This window comes from Alligator mississippiensis, chromosome 1, assembly GCF_030867095.1.
Source record: "Alligator mississippiensis isolate rAllMis1 chromosome 1, rAllMis1, whole genome shotgun sequence".
NCBI classification, from domain to species: domain Eukaryota; kingdom Metazoa; phylum Chordata; order Crocodylia; family Alligatoridae; genus Alligator; species Alligator mississippiensis.
Window position 1 is genome coordinate 201,227,863 of NC_081824.1, and position 16,636 is coordinate 201,244,498.

At 42.7% G+C, this 16,636-nt stretch overlaps 1 protein-coding gene across 4 annotated transcripts in view; it reads left to right on the forward strand.

Moving 5' to 3' along the window:
• The first annotated feature begins 5,603 nt into the window (after positions 1-5,603).
• PPP1R21 (protein phosphatase 1 regulatory subunit 21) overlaps positions 5,604-16,636 on the forward strand; it is a 36,947-nt gene continuing 25,914 nt past the window's right edge. For 3 of the 4 annotated variants that reach the window (XR_009457590.1, XR_009457591.1, XM_059719030.1), the window contains exons 1-7: positions 5,901-5,993; positions 7,889-7,957; positions 8,905-9,051; positions 11,537-11,638; positions 12,487-12,651; positions 12,750-12,808; positions 15,059-15,153. Coding sequence is in view for 2 of the 4 variants with exons in the window: in XM_059719030.1 (XP_059575013.1) it covers positions 5,919-5,993; positions 7,889-7,957; positions 8,905-9,051; positions 11,537-11,638; positions 12,487-12,651; positions 12,750-12,808; positions 15,059-15,153 (712 nt within the window). In the remaining 2 variants the exon portion in view is untranslated. Of the gene's footprint in view, positions 5,759-5,900; positions 5,994-7,888; positions 7,958-8,904; positions 9,052-11,536; positions 11,639-12,486; positions 12,652-12,749; positions 12,809-15,058; positions 15,154-16,636 lie in introns of those variants that run through there. The other variant, XM_059719035.1, reaches the window with a different exon arrangement.

Below are 16,636 nucleotides of genomic sequence, written 5' to 3' on the forward strand. Positions count from 1 at the left end.
GAACAACTCATCCTGAGAACAGCAGTTGGCTACTAGAAGAACTCTAAACAAAGCTCCTTCGTGCCATTGCAAGTAGCAGCAGCTGTGGAGAAACCCACCTTTATCCCCACAAACCAAATGCGGAGTTGCTACTCTGGCATCCAAGGGGTGACCAAGCAAATGATCCCCCATTGACAGAAACCTGTATGCTTTGAGGCTATAAGCCGTCTGAGTTGAGAATTCAAAACTACTGCACTGTTTGTACCACTCTAATCACTGTATGTAGTTCAAAGATGAGGTCTTTTTCTCCATTCAGCATGGGGGAAAAAGAAACCTCACCTTAGATTCAAGTATCAGCCTGGGGCAAGCAGTTGCTACAGCTCAGATTTAGGCTCTGACTCTGGCCCTGACACAGGGGGATTGTGTGGTGCTGTGGGGGCAGAAGGTGAGTGGAGCACAGCGAGGGCCAGGCTGGACCTGCCGCTGCTGCTGCCTGATCAAGGCCAGAGCTGCCATGTACTCCATGTCCCAGGCCAAAGCTGGAGCCAGAGCCACCGAATTGGAAAAGCAGTAGCAGGGAGTGGTAGGGAGGCAGGAACTGAGGGGGCTAATGGAAATGGGCTCCAGCACCAGGGGGAGACAGGCTGCAGTGGGAGCAAGTGGCAGGGGGAGCAGGCACCAGGGGGGTGCAAGTGGCATTGGGGCAGGAAAGGGGGGCAAGAGGCAGGCTGCTTGTCCCCTTGCTGCTGCTCTCCCCACCACAGCAGCGGGGGGAGGAACCTCTCTCCCTTTCAGCATTTACACTGCCACTGTGTGACAAGATAATGGGCAAGATGAACCTATGGTCTGACCTGGTAAATGGCAATTCTTACAGTAGTATGTTCTTATGTATAGAATCTAATTATTGGGGGGGGTTGTCTTAAATTTCAAGTTGTGTTGGATACAAATGAATGTGGTATGTTCCTGTTCTTTCCGCTCACCTGTATTTTTATTTTTGTTGCTAACTTGTATTTTTTCCATAACTTCTTGGTCCTTGTCTTGGCACTTTCACTACTGTAAATAAAGAAAAAAAAAGAATAGTTTTATTCAACTATGATGATTTGTAATATAAAATTTAAAATTAAGGTTCCATAAGAACAGTTTCCAAACCATGAAATGTAGCCCTTGTGCTCCCTACATCACTAGATTATTTATAATATACAATTATATTCCTAAAATGCAAACACAGTCCATACATTTAAAGTACTTAAAAAAGTTGTCCAGAAATGGAGTTAGAAAGACTTGGCACAAGAAAACAAGGTCCCCACACTTAAAATGGTATATGAAATGATCCATGAAAAGTTACATGAGGCATAAGGAAAATGAGGTAGCTGCTGGTATTTGTGTTACAAATGAAACAAAGCCAAGCTGTTGCTACCCTCAAAGTAGGAACTGAAAGCAACCTTGAACATGTGTCTGGTGCCTATCTTTTGGGGGTGGGGGGCATCTTGGTTATTTATGGCACCATGCAAATGCCAGAACCTCTGCTTTCCAGCCCACAGTAAAGTTTTCTTTCTTGCTTTCACAGATGTTTTATAACAGATGCACAGTTAATGGTAGGCAGGTATTGCTCAACCTATTTGTGAGACTGCATGATCTCCCCTTCTACAATCCATCATTGTCTTGCAGCTGCTGAGGCAGTAAGTTGGTCTGCACTACCCACCACTGTCTGCTGTTATGCTAGATCCAAAAATGCACTCCCAGCCTAGCCTCAGTAGTTGTTCTCAGGCCTGCTAGAAACTGAGAGCTTGAAAGAAAATGCTGGGGACAATCCTGGAGCAACCTCCCTTGTGAACTGCTAAGTCTGGAGTATCTCAGAGGGTATAGATGAGTGGGGCACATGCGGCCCAGTCTTTATGGGACCTATTGCATCAGCCAGGATGGTAGGTGAACAGAATCTCCGAATGTAATGGGAAAAGTCACCATCAGTATTGCTGCTGGCCAGAGAAGCAAATCTACCTTTTCGCATTACAGCGATGTTCATTCCTGAAAATTCTAGCATGGTCCAGCAGTTTCTCTATGCCTGATGAAGGGTGTTTGTGCCCAAAAGCTTGCAAAGAAGTCTTTCCCAACTATTTAGTTGGTCTAAGAAAAGATATCACATCTTTCCAAAAAACCTTGGTAGCCTAGCACAGTCCAGAAATTTCTGGACTGCCATGCCTTTGTGTTAGTACACCTTCCTGATGGCTTTGGCAGTAGAGAAGGACTCCTACTTATGAGCTCAGAGGCCTGATACAGTAGGGAAAGAGGAGGAATATAGGTTCCTATAACTGCCCCAGTGCAACTGGGGAATTCTGTTCATACAAAGCCATCAGTAACTTGTCACGCTTTGGCAAACCATAGGACATGCAACTCTAGTAACTTCTCAGTAGTACACTGCACAGCCCCAGTCAATCATCTCCTGCCTACTCTCCTCTTCTCATTCTCATGGGGCAGCTGCAGACAGATTAGATGTTGGTGCTGCTGCCAAAAGCACTGCAAAAGTTTCTGGGTAGTTCAGTGGTTGGCTTGCAAGCCGAAGCAGTACTGAGGTATCAAAAATGCCTGCAGAAGCTGTTGTGTATTGCAATGACAAGCAACCTGGCCCAGATACCCTGTCTTCTATAACAGTCTGAAAGTGGCACCAACTATCAGAAAAGACAGATCACTGGATGATGAAAGAGGAATCAAGGGAATCTATAAGTTTGATCCAAATTTTCAGACTTACGGTTGCTTCTGTGACTTAAACGATAATGTACAGAGCTGAGTAGTCAGATACAAGAGCATGGGCTACCTCCTGAATGCTTAATACAAAGACAGTCCCTGCTGTGTGGAAGAAATGATTTAATCATGAGTATGACATACCATCAAATATGCAGCAGTTAGTATGCCAGAGCTCAGTAAAAAGTAGGCATGCCCTACATTTCATTCTTAGAGCAGAAATGACTTCCAAGTCTAACAGGTATATAATGGATCTCATTAAAATTGAATGGTTCCCTCTGGCACTGCTGTGCTTGATAGGTGTGTCACTGAATCACGTGGTGAGGACCAGCAGCCTCTAGCCCAACCCTTCCCAGGTGGCCTGTCCCAGAGTAAAATATTTTGACTCAAGTCAATGCCTAATTGAATCATCTGATTCTTGTTTGGTTGCATAGCATATTCTCTCTAGCTGCTGCTAGCTTCAGATCAGTGATCAATAGGTGTTGGGGTAAAACTAACACCCCACAAGTACTGGAGTGGGTCAGGGAGGTTATATGGATTGCACCATGGCACACCTGTCTGATTAAAAGCTCAAGTGAAGCTTTATTGGCTACCCACGCAGCTAAAGCAGCAATGCTACACATGTGAAAGTGCATGTCACCGCACTGCAACAATCTTGGGTAGATGTAATGAGAGTCCTCACTCAGCCAGCCATGCTGAAGCAAGGATCCCAGGTCACCATGTCTGTCTGCACTGGTCCTGTGATGTTCTTGGGACACAGCCCAAGCAGAGAAAACTTGTTGTCTTTTGCTGTTTCCTTTATGACTTGGTGTGACACTGCAGTTGCTAGGCATTTGCTAGACACCATTGCTACTTTATTTTTCTAAGCAGCTTTATCTTTCTAAGTAATATTTACAGTATTTACAGCTGTAGTTGCCACTTTGTGCCAAATTAAGACAACACAAACGTATTTGTAGATCATTATACCCTCTAGATCATCTGCTAGCACTAGTGCACCCAAGCAGTAGCATGGCAGAAGGTAAAGAACTGAACAGTCAGAGGGGCGGCCACAACCAGCTCCAGCACTGACTTGTTCTGGACTTTGAAAAACCTCTTGGTTGTTCTCAGCTTAATTCCCCTGCCAATAGATTGTATTGTGTGTGATATCTCTGCTTCATTTCCCTACCATTATGTATATATTTATAATCATAATTAACTTATAATCAGAAAGAACTTCTTCATGGTAAGGGTGGCCAGGGTAAGGGTGGTGCTCTCCCCTATCTTGGGGGTCTTTAAGAGAAGGTTGGATAGGCATCTGGCTGGGGTCATCTGCCCCCAGCGCCCTTTCCTGCCCAGGCAGGGGGTTGGACTCAATGATCTGTTGAGGTCCCTTCCGACCCTAGCATCTATGAATTATATTACTATTTAATTAATTATATTATCCATAATGCATACACACGTGTGCATGTGCACATATAATGTAATATTTTGCTATAGTACATATCTCTGCCTCATTTCCCTGCCGTTATATTTCTAGTTATATTATTATATAATATATAGATGTGTGCATGTGCACATATAATGTAACATTGTTATAGTACATATTTCTGCATGTCCCTACCATATGTATATATTTATATTATATATACACACATGTCCATGTATAATGTAATATGGTGCTATATAGTACATATCTCTGCCTCATTTCCCTACCACTATATATATTTATAATTATATTAATATAAATGTGTGCATGTGCACATATAATGCAATATTGTGCTATACTACGCATCTCTGCTTCATTTCCCTACCATTATATACATTAACAATTATATTAATATAATGAATTACATTATATATATAATACTGCTTCATTTCTCTACCATTTTATTTATATACACATGCCCATATAATAATATAATATTCTAATAGAATGCAATATCGTATAATGTAATATTATGATATAGTATAATGTGATATAATTTAATATTCTAATATAATGCAGTGTAGGGTGTTATATGCCATGCAGGAAAACGCAGCCCTCGCCCCCGGCTTTTTTGCATGCAAACCAGCCTCCGGGGTCTTGACAATTAGCCATCCCACGCAAGAAGAACAAGCACCAACTGCAGCTGCTTCCTCAGCAGCCCGACCACAGGCTTTTATACCCGCAAGCTTGCAAAGAAGAATTTGTCCAACTCTTTGAGTTGTTGTCATAAAAGATACCGGATTTACCCCAAGAACCTTGCCTGCGTGTGACGCAATGTAATACTGTAACATGACATGACGTAATGTAGCGCACGGCCATGCCCTGGAAGGCGCCGCACCCCGCCCCGCGGGGGCGCTGTGGCGCCGGGAGCAAGCGCCAGATGCTCAGAGCTCCCCCGAGCTCCCCCGCGGCCCCCCGAATGCACAGGCGCAAGAGGAGGCGGGGTTCTAACGCAATTGTCCTCTGAGGCAGCCACAGCCACTGCCCAGCGCAGGGCACGAGCGCCCCCTGGCGCAGCAGCAGCGCGCGCGGCGCGGCTCATGAGAGGGGGGCGTGGCCGCCGTCTCACAACCCCGCTCCTCACTGCCCCCCATCCCCAGCACGCATGGACCCTTAAGTCTTTTGGGCCGCGCCGGGACCCGTAGCCCCAAGGCGTGTCCGCTTCGATGAGAAGCGCGTGTGTTGCCATAGTGACCACAGCTTCCTCCTCCCGCCCCACCGTGTTTTGTGACCCACTATCTCCCGGGCGGCCGGGGCCGTTGGGCTACCCCTCCCCTCCCCTCCCCCATCCCCTCTGCATTCCAACTCGAGCCTCGCGACCCGCCGCCATCTTGGATGCCGAGGCCAAGATGGCGGTGCCAGCGACCGGGGTCGACCCCGCCCCCTCCGGGCCCGAGCGAGGCTGCGTGGTGACATCAGGCGCTCCCTCCGCCCGAACCCGGAAGTGCGTGCGTCTCCCGGAGGCGGTGGCAGGCGTGGGGGCGGCGGCTGTGACTCGCGACTTCCCCGGTGGTGATGGCGGCCGCCGCCGAGCTGCAGGGAAAGTACCAGAAGCTGGCCCAGGAGTACTCCAAGGTAGCGCCCTTCTCCCCGCCTGTGCCCGCTGCCGGGGCCGCGGTGACATCATGCGAGCGCCCCTCGCCCCCGCCGCCCTATTGCCCCACACACGCGGGGCGGGAGGCAGTGGGTTGGGAGTGAGAGGCACTGAGTCAGGACTGCTCATCCATGTTGACAAATGGCTCCTGGTACAAACAAGGCTGAGAACCACTGGACTAGACCTCCTGAGGTCCCTTCCAACGCTGATATTTGTGTGTGTATTTCATATTGCTCATATTTCTGGAGCATCTAAGCATCTCAGGGATTTTAGCATGTGCTTTCCTTTTCCCCTCTGACCCAGGGAGCATTGTTATCTCTGCCTCTGCAGATTGACCTGAGGACTGTCCCTTCCCCAAGTCCCTGGGGAGTAAATAACCTGTCCCAAGTTGGTGGCAGATCCAGAACCAGGCCAGGTCTTCTGAGTTTCTGGTCTACTGTCTTTACCACTCTACCATCGTCTCCTTGTTTCGAGTCCCACCTGGGGCCTTGCTGTTTTTTATTGGGACATGAGTTGAAGTTGTGTTCCTGAAGTCTCTTTGAAAGTAGCAGGATAGGCATTTTGGCGAGCTCTTTCATAGAAAGGAGCCTGGGCATATTCTTCCCCCTCAATCCCCACCGGTGTTTCTTGGGGATCAGTACAGTTTGGGAGCACTCTGTCAGGTACTATCTCTTCTCTACTACTGCTGTTCAGTAATTTCCCTATTGGCTGTCTGATTTTATTGCAGGTGAGAGAGGAGAGTTGATCACACAGGGTGACGCATTGTCTGTTTCCTTGTGCAGTGAAAGCCTCAGGGAGAGCAGGGTAGGGCATTGATTGGTGCTTCTTAAGGAGTGCCTAAGGAAAGGATTTTTTTTATTTTTCCACAGAGGGCAGTCCAGGAGAGAGGATAGGAGAAACAATTTGAGATCTGTTGTGTCATGTAATCTCCTGACACCCTAACTCAGCCTGTGCCAGGGGCTTTAACTTGTAACAGCTCACTCACCAGCTGAGTAAAGTGTGACCCAGGTATTCCACTTCCATGCCTGACATTCTCCTGCACCGGTTGCTGTGGCATAGAAGAATGGGATCCTGCCCATGCGTGCTGCAACATCATCATGCTTTGCATTTTCTCTAGTATGGAACTTGCAGTTGACTTTCCTTTCTTTTCTGCTGCTTGATCAACTTGCAGGGAACAGAACAGGGCAGAAGATTTGGCTGCACAGCACTGTCCCTGAACTTCTGAAGTATGTTCAGGCTTTAGATCCAGCAATTTGGAAATCGCCACTTTCTGCAAATTCACACCTGTCTGCTAGCGGCCTTCCCAAGTCGGGGGCAAACCATCCTAATTTACTGTCTCCAGTAGCTGGACATGGAGATATATTAAATGAGTGAAAACTGCTGTTGAAAAAGCCATAATTAGAGTAGTTACTAAGGAATAGGAAATTGGGATGCTTTTAAATAGTTGAGATACCCTGTATGAAGTGGCTAGAAAATGGGCATTGTGGTACTCCATTTTGGCATGTGTGACTCCTAACTCAAACTGCTTAACTTCATAAATAAAAGTATAAAAGGTTTATTTTTTTTCTTCTAAGCCCTGCAGAGTCACTCTGAAATGTTAAGTCAAGCTCTGCTTTCTTTGGATCATGAATTACTACTGTTAACATGCATTTTGCAATTAGGATTCAGCTAACACTTCTGCCAAAAGATGAGACTGACATAGGCTCAACCTCATTCTGTCAGCAGTATTTGTAGGGTCAAGAGAAAGAAGAAGCAGAAATGAAACTGAGGAAGAAGGTGCCATTTTTTTCCATAGTTGTTCATTCAGACTGTAACCACATTTTAAAGTGTTTTGTTAGTAAGGTTAATATATCCTGTTTAAGAACGGCCTGATGGAGAGGGAAGATAAAATAACTTGTTCCCTGAAATGGCAAGAAAAAATAGCTTGTGCTTGTCTTTATACTTTTTTTAGCCTTATTACAACAGCATGTTGGTAATGGAACTAATAAGACTTTCCAAAGGGCACTATTTCATGTTTTCTGAAAGAAAACACATGCTTTCAAGTTGTTAATATGAGTTGTATGTTTATTTCTTCCTGCCCAGGTTAATGATTTACACCTTTTTATTTTCAGCTTCGGGCACAGAACCAGGTGCTAAAAAAAGGTGTTGTGGATGAGCAAGCAAATTCTGCGTCTCTAAAGGTACTCTTTCAAAATAATTTTCTTAAATGGCACTAAATCTTGAGGAATAGGATACTCCATTGATGGTGCTCCTGCAGAGTAGTATTCTTACATCCTCTTAAACAAAAGCTTGATTCACTAAATTTATTGTCTGCAACTATTCTACTACTCCTGTACAGTAGATGCTGATAGTGTAGTCACTAGGAAGATGATCTGTCCATTTGAATCATTTGAATTAAGAAGCATCCATTTGCAGTACCCTTTGGAGGCACGAGGGAGTAAAATTCTCTACTTAAAAATACAGCTCCCTGGAGAAAGTTTGCCCTTTTCTGTTAATCATCAATCAACAAGCAATGTGAACAGAGGAATTTGTTTTGAATCTTAGATTTCATGTATAGTGTACTTCACGTGTATGGACGGTGGGTAAGTACCTAACTGCACAAGAAAATGCTAGTCCCATCTTTTTTTAATCCGTTGGTTGCATTGGTAAACCTACCTATTGGATAAGTGCATGACTGCATACATAGCACTTTCTAGCCTTATTTCTGCTTTAATATAATCCCTTCCGTTCCTACGTAGAGAACTGGAGTATGAGAAGAATCTGTCAAATAGTCCCTGTTAGAAGCCTTAAAGTTGAGGGGAGTCGGGTCCTAAAACTGACTCTGTCCCTTCATTTTCCAGGCTTTTCATGTCAGCTTTGAAACTGACCATTCAAAGTCTTGAAAATGACGAGAGAGAGTTTCTGGACTTCTGGCATCACAGCCTTGGCATTATGTTAACAAGCATTGCTTATGCGGCGTTCAGATACTTGCATAATCTAGGCAATTGTATAACTTTTTTTTTGAGGTCCAGAACTAGGCACCTACAATATGTTATAACTATGACACTAATTAAGTAGCTTGAAAATTACTCTCTCAAAGCTTCACAGAGATCCTTGTGGCTTGATGAAACTTTGTATGTTAATACAGGAGCAACTGAAGATGAAGGATCAATCACTGAGGAAACTGCAACAAGAAATGGACAGTTTGACATTTCGAAATCAGCAGCTTGCCAAGAGAGTGGAACTACTTCAAGATGAACTTGCCTTAAGTGAAGCCAAGGGGAAAAAAAACAAGGTAGATCTCTGATTTTAAACCGTATAGTTAAAGCAAAATGTGCTTTGCTTTCCTTTTATTAGTCTTATTTTCATCAGCATCTTAGTGATAGACCTAAAACTACGTCCCTCCTTCTTCCTCCCCTTGTGAGTTTCTGCTTCCCAGATCTATTTTTTTTGTGTCCCCTGCACTGTATGGGGATTTCATAGAAGAAGCAATTGGTACATTACTGCTTCACTGGATAGGAACATTTAGACATCTGTCTAAAATAAACTACAATAAGTTTGTCATATCAAGTTACTCAGAATACCCTAAACTTAATCTGTATCATTTTCAAACATAATAGTTGACTTAGAACTTATACTCATTTTACAGATGTCCATTGGCTCTGTGCTGTAGTTGCAAGGCAAAATAATTGAGCAATAAAATACCTTTCTTGTATATTAGGTTGCTAGTCTCAGAGAATTCAGATAAAAGCAGTTCAGGGTGCAGTTTATCATCCTTAAACTTAATTCAGTTGAAGTCAGACATCTGCCTTCAGATGTGAGCACGCATTCTTATCGTGTGTGCAAACTCCTCACTCTGAACATTGCTGAAACCTAATGGCATTTAAGTGTGTGTGTGTGTGTGTGTGTGTGTGTGTACTTTGGCCTCCCTCTTATTTCAAAATTGGGAATATGGAAATTGTGATATTGCAGTAGAGTACAGGTCCTTCAAGTCCTAGAGTAGAGGTCCTTCTGGAATACTGCATCCAGTTCTGGGCTCCACAGTTTAAAAAGGACGTGGAGAAGCTTGAGAGAGTCCAGAGGAGAGCTACGCGCATGATCAGAGGGTAAGAGAAGAGGCCCTACAAAGAGAGGCTGAGAGCCATGGGACTCTTCAGCCTGGAAAAGCACAGACTCAGGGGTGACTAAGTGGCTACCTATAAGTATATAAGGGGTGTTCACCAGAGCGCCCCAAGGGATGACAGAGTCAAATGATCACAAACTCCTGCAAGACCGTTTTAGGCTGGACATAATGAAAAACATCTTTATTGTCCAAGCCTCAAGGCCTGGAATAGACTGCCTCCAGAGGTGGTGCAAGCACCTACTCAGGCATCCAAATGTTTCTTAAAGGAGTCCAATCTTGCTGGGATCCTTTGACCCTAGCTGACTTCCTGCCCCTGGGGCAGGGGGCTGGGCTCAATGATCTTCCAAAGTCCCTTCCAGCCCTAATGTCTATAGAATATCTATGAAATAATTGAAAATCCAAGCTCTTGTCAGAGGCAAATAGAGGAAGGTGTAAGAACCCCACTAGAGGTTGGTATATGGCAATCTACGCCCAAGCTAAGTTGCATTTTTGTTAGGGGTGCACCAATACAGATATTTTGGGCCGATGCTGATAGCGGATTTTTTTAAGGAGGCATATTGGCTGATTCCAATTTGATTTCTGATAGACTTCCGTGCAGCTAGTAAGTCCGTTGTGGTGGAAGGGGAGTGGGGAGAGAAGGGCGTGTGGAGTGCAGATCAGTGCCCCCTGCGGTGAAGGAGGGAGCAGGTGCTGCCCAGTTGGGGCGGGGTGCAGGACAGAAATGTGGCTTCGGGGGGTGGGGGGGCGGCTCCCACTGCTGCCTGCACCCCAGGAGGTCACCGGGGGGGGTGAGTGCCCCTGGATCTGCGCAGATTGTGGTGGGTGGGCTGCAGCTGCTGGCTGTGCTGGGCTCTTCTTGGTGGGGGCTGGGTGAGGGCTGCAGCCACCCCAAATTTCACCGTAGCCCTGGTTGCTGCGTTGGGTGTGCAGTGGTACTAGGAGCGGGGCTACAGCAAAATTTGAAGTGGCTGTAGCCCCCGCCCCAAGCCCATCCTGCCTCGCCGCATCCTGCACAGATCTGGAGGTACACGCTGCTGGCCAGCAGCACGCACCCCCGCCCCCGGGGGACATTGATTTGCCCTGCCATGCCTCTTTCCTCACCCATCCCATTCCATCACAATGGACTTATTAACTGCAAACAGCTCTGCTCTTCGCTGCCTGAGTGCTGCTCTGTGGCTGCGCGCACACATGAGCACTTATTGACCAAATTATTGGCCACATCAGGCCGATTTTTTTTTTTTTTTTTTTTTTTTTTTTTTTCCCAATACAGCCAATTTTCTTTATATCTGTACTGATCTGATATCAGACCAATGTATCAGTGGACCTCTAATTTTTGTTACTAATGGAAGTTGCTTTGCCCCAGAGCTTAAACCAAATATTCTGTCCAATAAGCTGTATCCATAAAAATTTATATAATGAGATGATGCTCAGTGCATCTGATACAGTTTATGCATGCAGTTGCCTTTATATGGACGTAGAGATCTGGGTGAAGCCATTGAACTTGTACGTAGTGGTAAGAAATATTGAGAGTTTTATTGACTGACATATTCTCCAACAGCTAATTGCTGCTGTGTACCCATCCTTAAATGCATTCACAAAGCATAATGACACCTTTAAAAGTTTCATATGTAAATAGAAATATTTTTTCTCTTTTCAGAAAAGTGGAGAATCTTCATCTCAGTTGAGTCAAGAGCAGAAAAGTGTCTTTAATGAAGATCTTCAAAAGAAGATAGAAGAGAATGAAAGACTTCACATACAAGTGAGTGGATCTCAAAGAATTTTCCTTTGGTTAGAAAGCTTGTTATGTGAGCTGAGATGGAGAAAGGGAGTGAACTGTTAAATAAAAAACTGCAGGCTACTTAGTTCTCATTTTAGAAGGACTGTAGTGAAAATAGCGTTAAATGCTTTTTATTAGTTATCTGAAGCATTGATCCACACCAAATAGTTCTGTTATATCTGTGTTGAATTCATGTTGGTGTGTCAAGCAACAGAATAACTAGAATTAGATGATAAGTGGTAAAGTATTCAGAATGTGTAACAGTATCCTTATCCTTCGTTGTCTTTGGGGTGGTCAGATATTTTGACACGGACTATTTAAGCAGACCTAGGTGCAAAATAGGGTTTTTGGTTCACTGGCAACCTCAGAATTTTGGTTTTATTTTGTGCAGTTTGGTATGAAAATCAAAACATGGAAATATGTTAGTAAATTGTAACCTTGGAAAAAATAATTTTGGTTGGTTAGTTAGAATGTGCTTTGATTTGACCTTTGCTTTCTTATTCAATCAAACTACGTAAAACTGTGAAACAAATTTATAGTAGTTTCCAAAAACTAAACATTATTTGTTTCAGATCTTTTTGGAACACTTTAAACTTTTAAAATAAGAATTTGGTGAATTCACAAAACCTTTTTTTGGCTGTGAAGTTGTATTTATTTTCAAAAAGAATTGTCCAGTTAATACCTTTGACGGTGCAATGTTACATAGGAACATGTACCTTGCTACGTTGTCTCATAGATGGAGTCTATGGGGTTAATATGTATTGATGTGACTTTAAAATATTGAAAGAAAATTAAACTTTCAAATAAGAGCTTCTTTTTTCTTTTTCCAGTTCTTTGAAGCAGATGAGCAGCACAAACGTTTAGAAGCTGAGCTAAGAAGTAGGCTTGAGGTTTTGGAAACAGATGCTGCCCAGCATCAAGCAGTGGTAGATGGTTTAACCCGAAAATACATGGAGACCATTGAAAAACTGCAGAATGATAAAGCCAAATTAGAAGTGAGCATTGCTGTAGTGCTTAATGCCTAAAAAGTTTTTTAAATTACTTGTTACATGCAACTGTGCTTACTTTGGGTTTCTGTTTTTTATATCTAAAGATCAAGTCTCAGGCACTTGAAAGAGAAGCCAAGGACTGTAGGCTTCGAACAGAAGAATGGTAAGCTCCTTGCACATGAGGAAAATAGTTTGCTTATTTTATTTTTCCTTTAAAGGGACTACATTAAAGAAATGACTAATGTAGGGGCACTGCAGAGCAACCTTATCTTTATATACACTTTTTTTTCTTGTAAACATGAGAGCTAATTAAAGTATGTGGTTTGTTAACTTTTATGTAGCAAGTAACAACATCTGCCACCTTTTGTTATATTTATGACAAAGAAATACTGATTGAGCTCAACTCCGAGTTCATCACTTACTAAATTCTTCTGTAAAGCTTTCTCTTTTCTTCCGTATCCAACTAGGCAGTTGTGTTTGGTGATGCTGCCAAAATCTTACTTGGCAAAGTCGAGAAGGAATACTAGTTTCATAGCGTACTCATGGTATTTCTTCTTTTCTTCCTTTGGGTTAAGTATAGAGAGAGGAAGGACTTTAAACAAGCTTTCTGACAAAAGTGTGTCCTCTGATCTTGGGTCAAAACCCTTTGCCCAGAGAAAAATTTCAACACCTTTAATATTAGATTTTCTCCAGAATATTTTGTTACTCTTCTAATATCAGTTGCATTTATCTGGTGAATGTTTTGGGAATAAAAAATTATCTACTTTTGCTTAAGTCATGGTTACTGAATATTGTGTACAAAATGCTTCTCGTAATAATCTGAGTTATTTTGGATGTCGCAAACTGTGGCATTTGACTTCTTAAATGATGCTGATTAAACATCCCCTGGAAAAGGGAAGTAATGGTTGCCATTTTCCTATGGGCATCTTTTTATGATGCAAGTCTGAAAGTGAAGTCAAGACTTATTCTGTTGCTTTTCCAATATTTTAATATTAAAAGGTCCTCTTTCCTGGACTCTGTGTTGACTGGATAATTAGTGAACTTGTGACATCCCAAGAAGCTGGCCTCTAGGATTTGGGAAGGAAAGAGTTTTTTTACTACATTTGGGGTTTTTTTTAAATCCAGTATCTAATACATATTTGGCAGAAAGGCCGACTTCATTAATAATGAAACACCTCTGCCTACGATCATTTCCTAGCTGAATTGGAGCAGGCTTAGAAAATACAGTTGAAATCCTAGGGATCTCTTTCACAAAAACTGGGGAGGACAAGTCTGGGGGTGGGGGTTGTTTTTTGGGAGGAGGGAGTTAGATTCTCTCCATTTACAAGAAAGTTTGATTTTTTTTTTTTTTTATCTCAAAGAAATGTAGAAAAGAGCTATTTTGTTTCTCTTACAGGTTATCTTTACTTTTCAGTTTATTAACACATCTCTATATGTGTTCTGCAGAGTTTTCATGCAATTTGTTTTCACTATTTTTTTTAATCAGATCCTTTCTTCCACGCTAAATAGCCCAAACTACTCATTGATCTGTGCCTACATTTTTCTTGCCCCTTTGTGGTGTTGCCCAGTACTCCCAGGATTAAGTATATTAAACTGTTGTCCATTCCTTGTTTGCTTTACAGATGATAAAATAAACAAGGAATTGCAAAGTATTAGATTTAAACTGGAGGATCAGTTCTTAAGAGTAACAAATACCAGAACTAGGGTGCATAAGGTGTGGAATTTGGACTGAAAACAGCAAACTTTCAGGAGTAAATTTAATGAAAACGTATATGTAGAAAGAGCCAGAAAGATTGTATGGATTGTGCTCGCACGGACTGTTTCCAGAATCTTACTCCCTAGTATTTGGCAAACACAGCCAACGGTTTCTTTTTGTTCTTTGAAGTACAGCCACTAGATTAACCCTACAAAATATAGAGTGTAGAAAACTGCCATAATCATTTCAAAATATTATGCAACATACACAAACATTTTCTTAATTATCAATCCTAAAAAGTGGTTACAGAGTTTGGATTAGAGTTAGCTAATGTTTTTCCAGTGCACTGGAATAACTAGCTTCTCTTATATTATATACAACGTATATATTATCTGTGCAGCTTAGAAATCTATTTGATAAATTATGACTAACAATAAAGCCTAAAGTTCTCCAGAAAACCAGAATGCTCTGGCTTTCCTTGCACTTATTGCGCTGGGTGGGAACTAGAAATCAAGAACTTTTATAATTTAGATGGCTGTTTTCATCTTGATAAAGGTCAAAGTCCCACCATCCCTGTTTTTCCTTACTCTCAACTTCTGGGGGGAAAAAAAGGGTTTTTTTTGCTGATTGTAGGGAACAGTAAGTTAAGGTATAACTGACACATTACTGATTTACTTGCATAGGATGATATTACTTTTTTTTTTTTTTTTAATCCAGCCAGCAGCAGTTGAAGAATCTTCATACAGATTTGGGCAGTCGATTGGATGAATCTTTATCCATCATCAGTGAAAAAGTACCTTTCAATGACACAAGTAGGTACTGCATTTTCTTGGCCATTCAGCTGAAGGAGATTCTTTCCTTGTGATATTAGTAGGCACTGTATCCCAAGAAACAGGAAGCCAGCTGTCTGAACTGCCTCTGTTCAAAATAACTAGTTTGTCTAGATGATCAACTTCCCTTTGATAGGGAGCATTGATTGATTAACAGGATTGCCCTATATCCTCCCAAAGAGAGTTCTTTAGATAGTTGTAGCCAAGAAATCTCTCTGGCCAGGAAAATGTGGTTGTTAAATTACTGATGGAAAACATTATTTTCATATGGCATTACAGAATTTCCAAATAAAGACCTAGCTTCAGTGTCCCACAGACAAACTTTAATTTAGTAATGGCAGTCTGTCAGCTTGCCTAGGATCAGTGGGAAACCATTCCTCAGCCACAGTTTATCTTTGTCAACACTCTTGCCTGTATTAATGCGTAAGGGTGTTACATTTCAAATGAGCAAACAGTCATCTAAATGTAATGTGTCCTTTTCCCACGGGTGCTTTGTCTTTACTTGAATTTCATCAACAGTAGGAAATTCAAGCTGAACTCTTCTGTCTTTTCTAAGCCCTCTTCCAGTCTCTCAGGTTCTTAAGTAGGCCTTATGATTTTCATGGTGTTTTTCTCCTCTTGCCGTGTTTGAGGGGGTAGATTCAACCACTGAACCACTGACTAGTCATAGGGCTAGTCCCTCCTGGAATTTCACTCAGAACTCTGCTGTATTTTCTCCCCTGCCCCACTTTCCTCTTGCCCAAGACCAGAAAGGCACGATTAATCCTCCAGGTTATAGCAGAGCTTCTTTTACTACTTTAAAAAAAAACTGAAGCTATTTTATTCTTCCACAAATAGATATTTTGATTAATGGTACTCTGTAGAAAATGTTTCAGGCCTGGGACAAGGAGCCATGACCTGGGCAAATTGCCCTTAACCTTTCTCTTTTTCCTCCAGCTACTGCTAGGTGCTTAAAAGTGAGGACACTGGACTAGGAAGCATGCAGCTCTTGCAGCTTTCCTGTAACTTTATGCTAAAGGGATAGTCAACTTGCCCAGGAAGTGGAGAAGAGCAGAATCTCCCCCTTCATATCTTTGTGGGGATAGATGTTTATTATAGCCAGCATGTAGGCAGAGTCATACTCAGCTGCTTGAGCAACCTGAGACTTTTCTTCACAAAGCTGTTTTTGCTGCCAGAAGGAAATGACTGAAGAGCAGGGAAAAGCAGAAGCAATGGATCTTATGGCAAGGACTTTCACGTTTTCTTTGATTCATAAAGTCTGTTGGAGCAGAAAAATCAGCCTGATAAAGTTAGTTTCTGAAAATCTGGGAAGTTGGCCTCTTGAAGAGCCTGGGGCTTTCTGGAAGATCATCTGTTAGACTGTCCCAGAACTGGGGCCTTCAGGTTTCCAGGCAGCCTGGGAGGCAAAGAAGCATATTTTACTTTTTGAAATGCTGTAACATTTCAGGGTGAGGATGATCTGGCT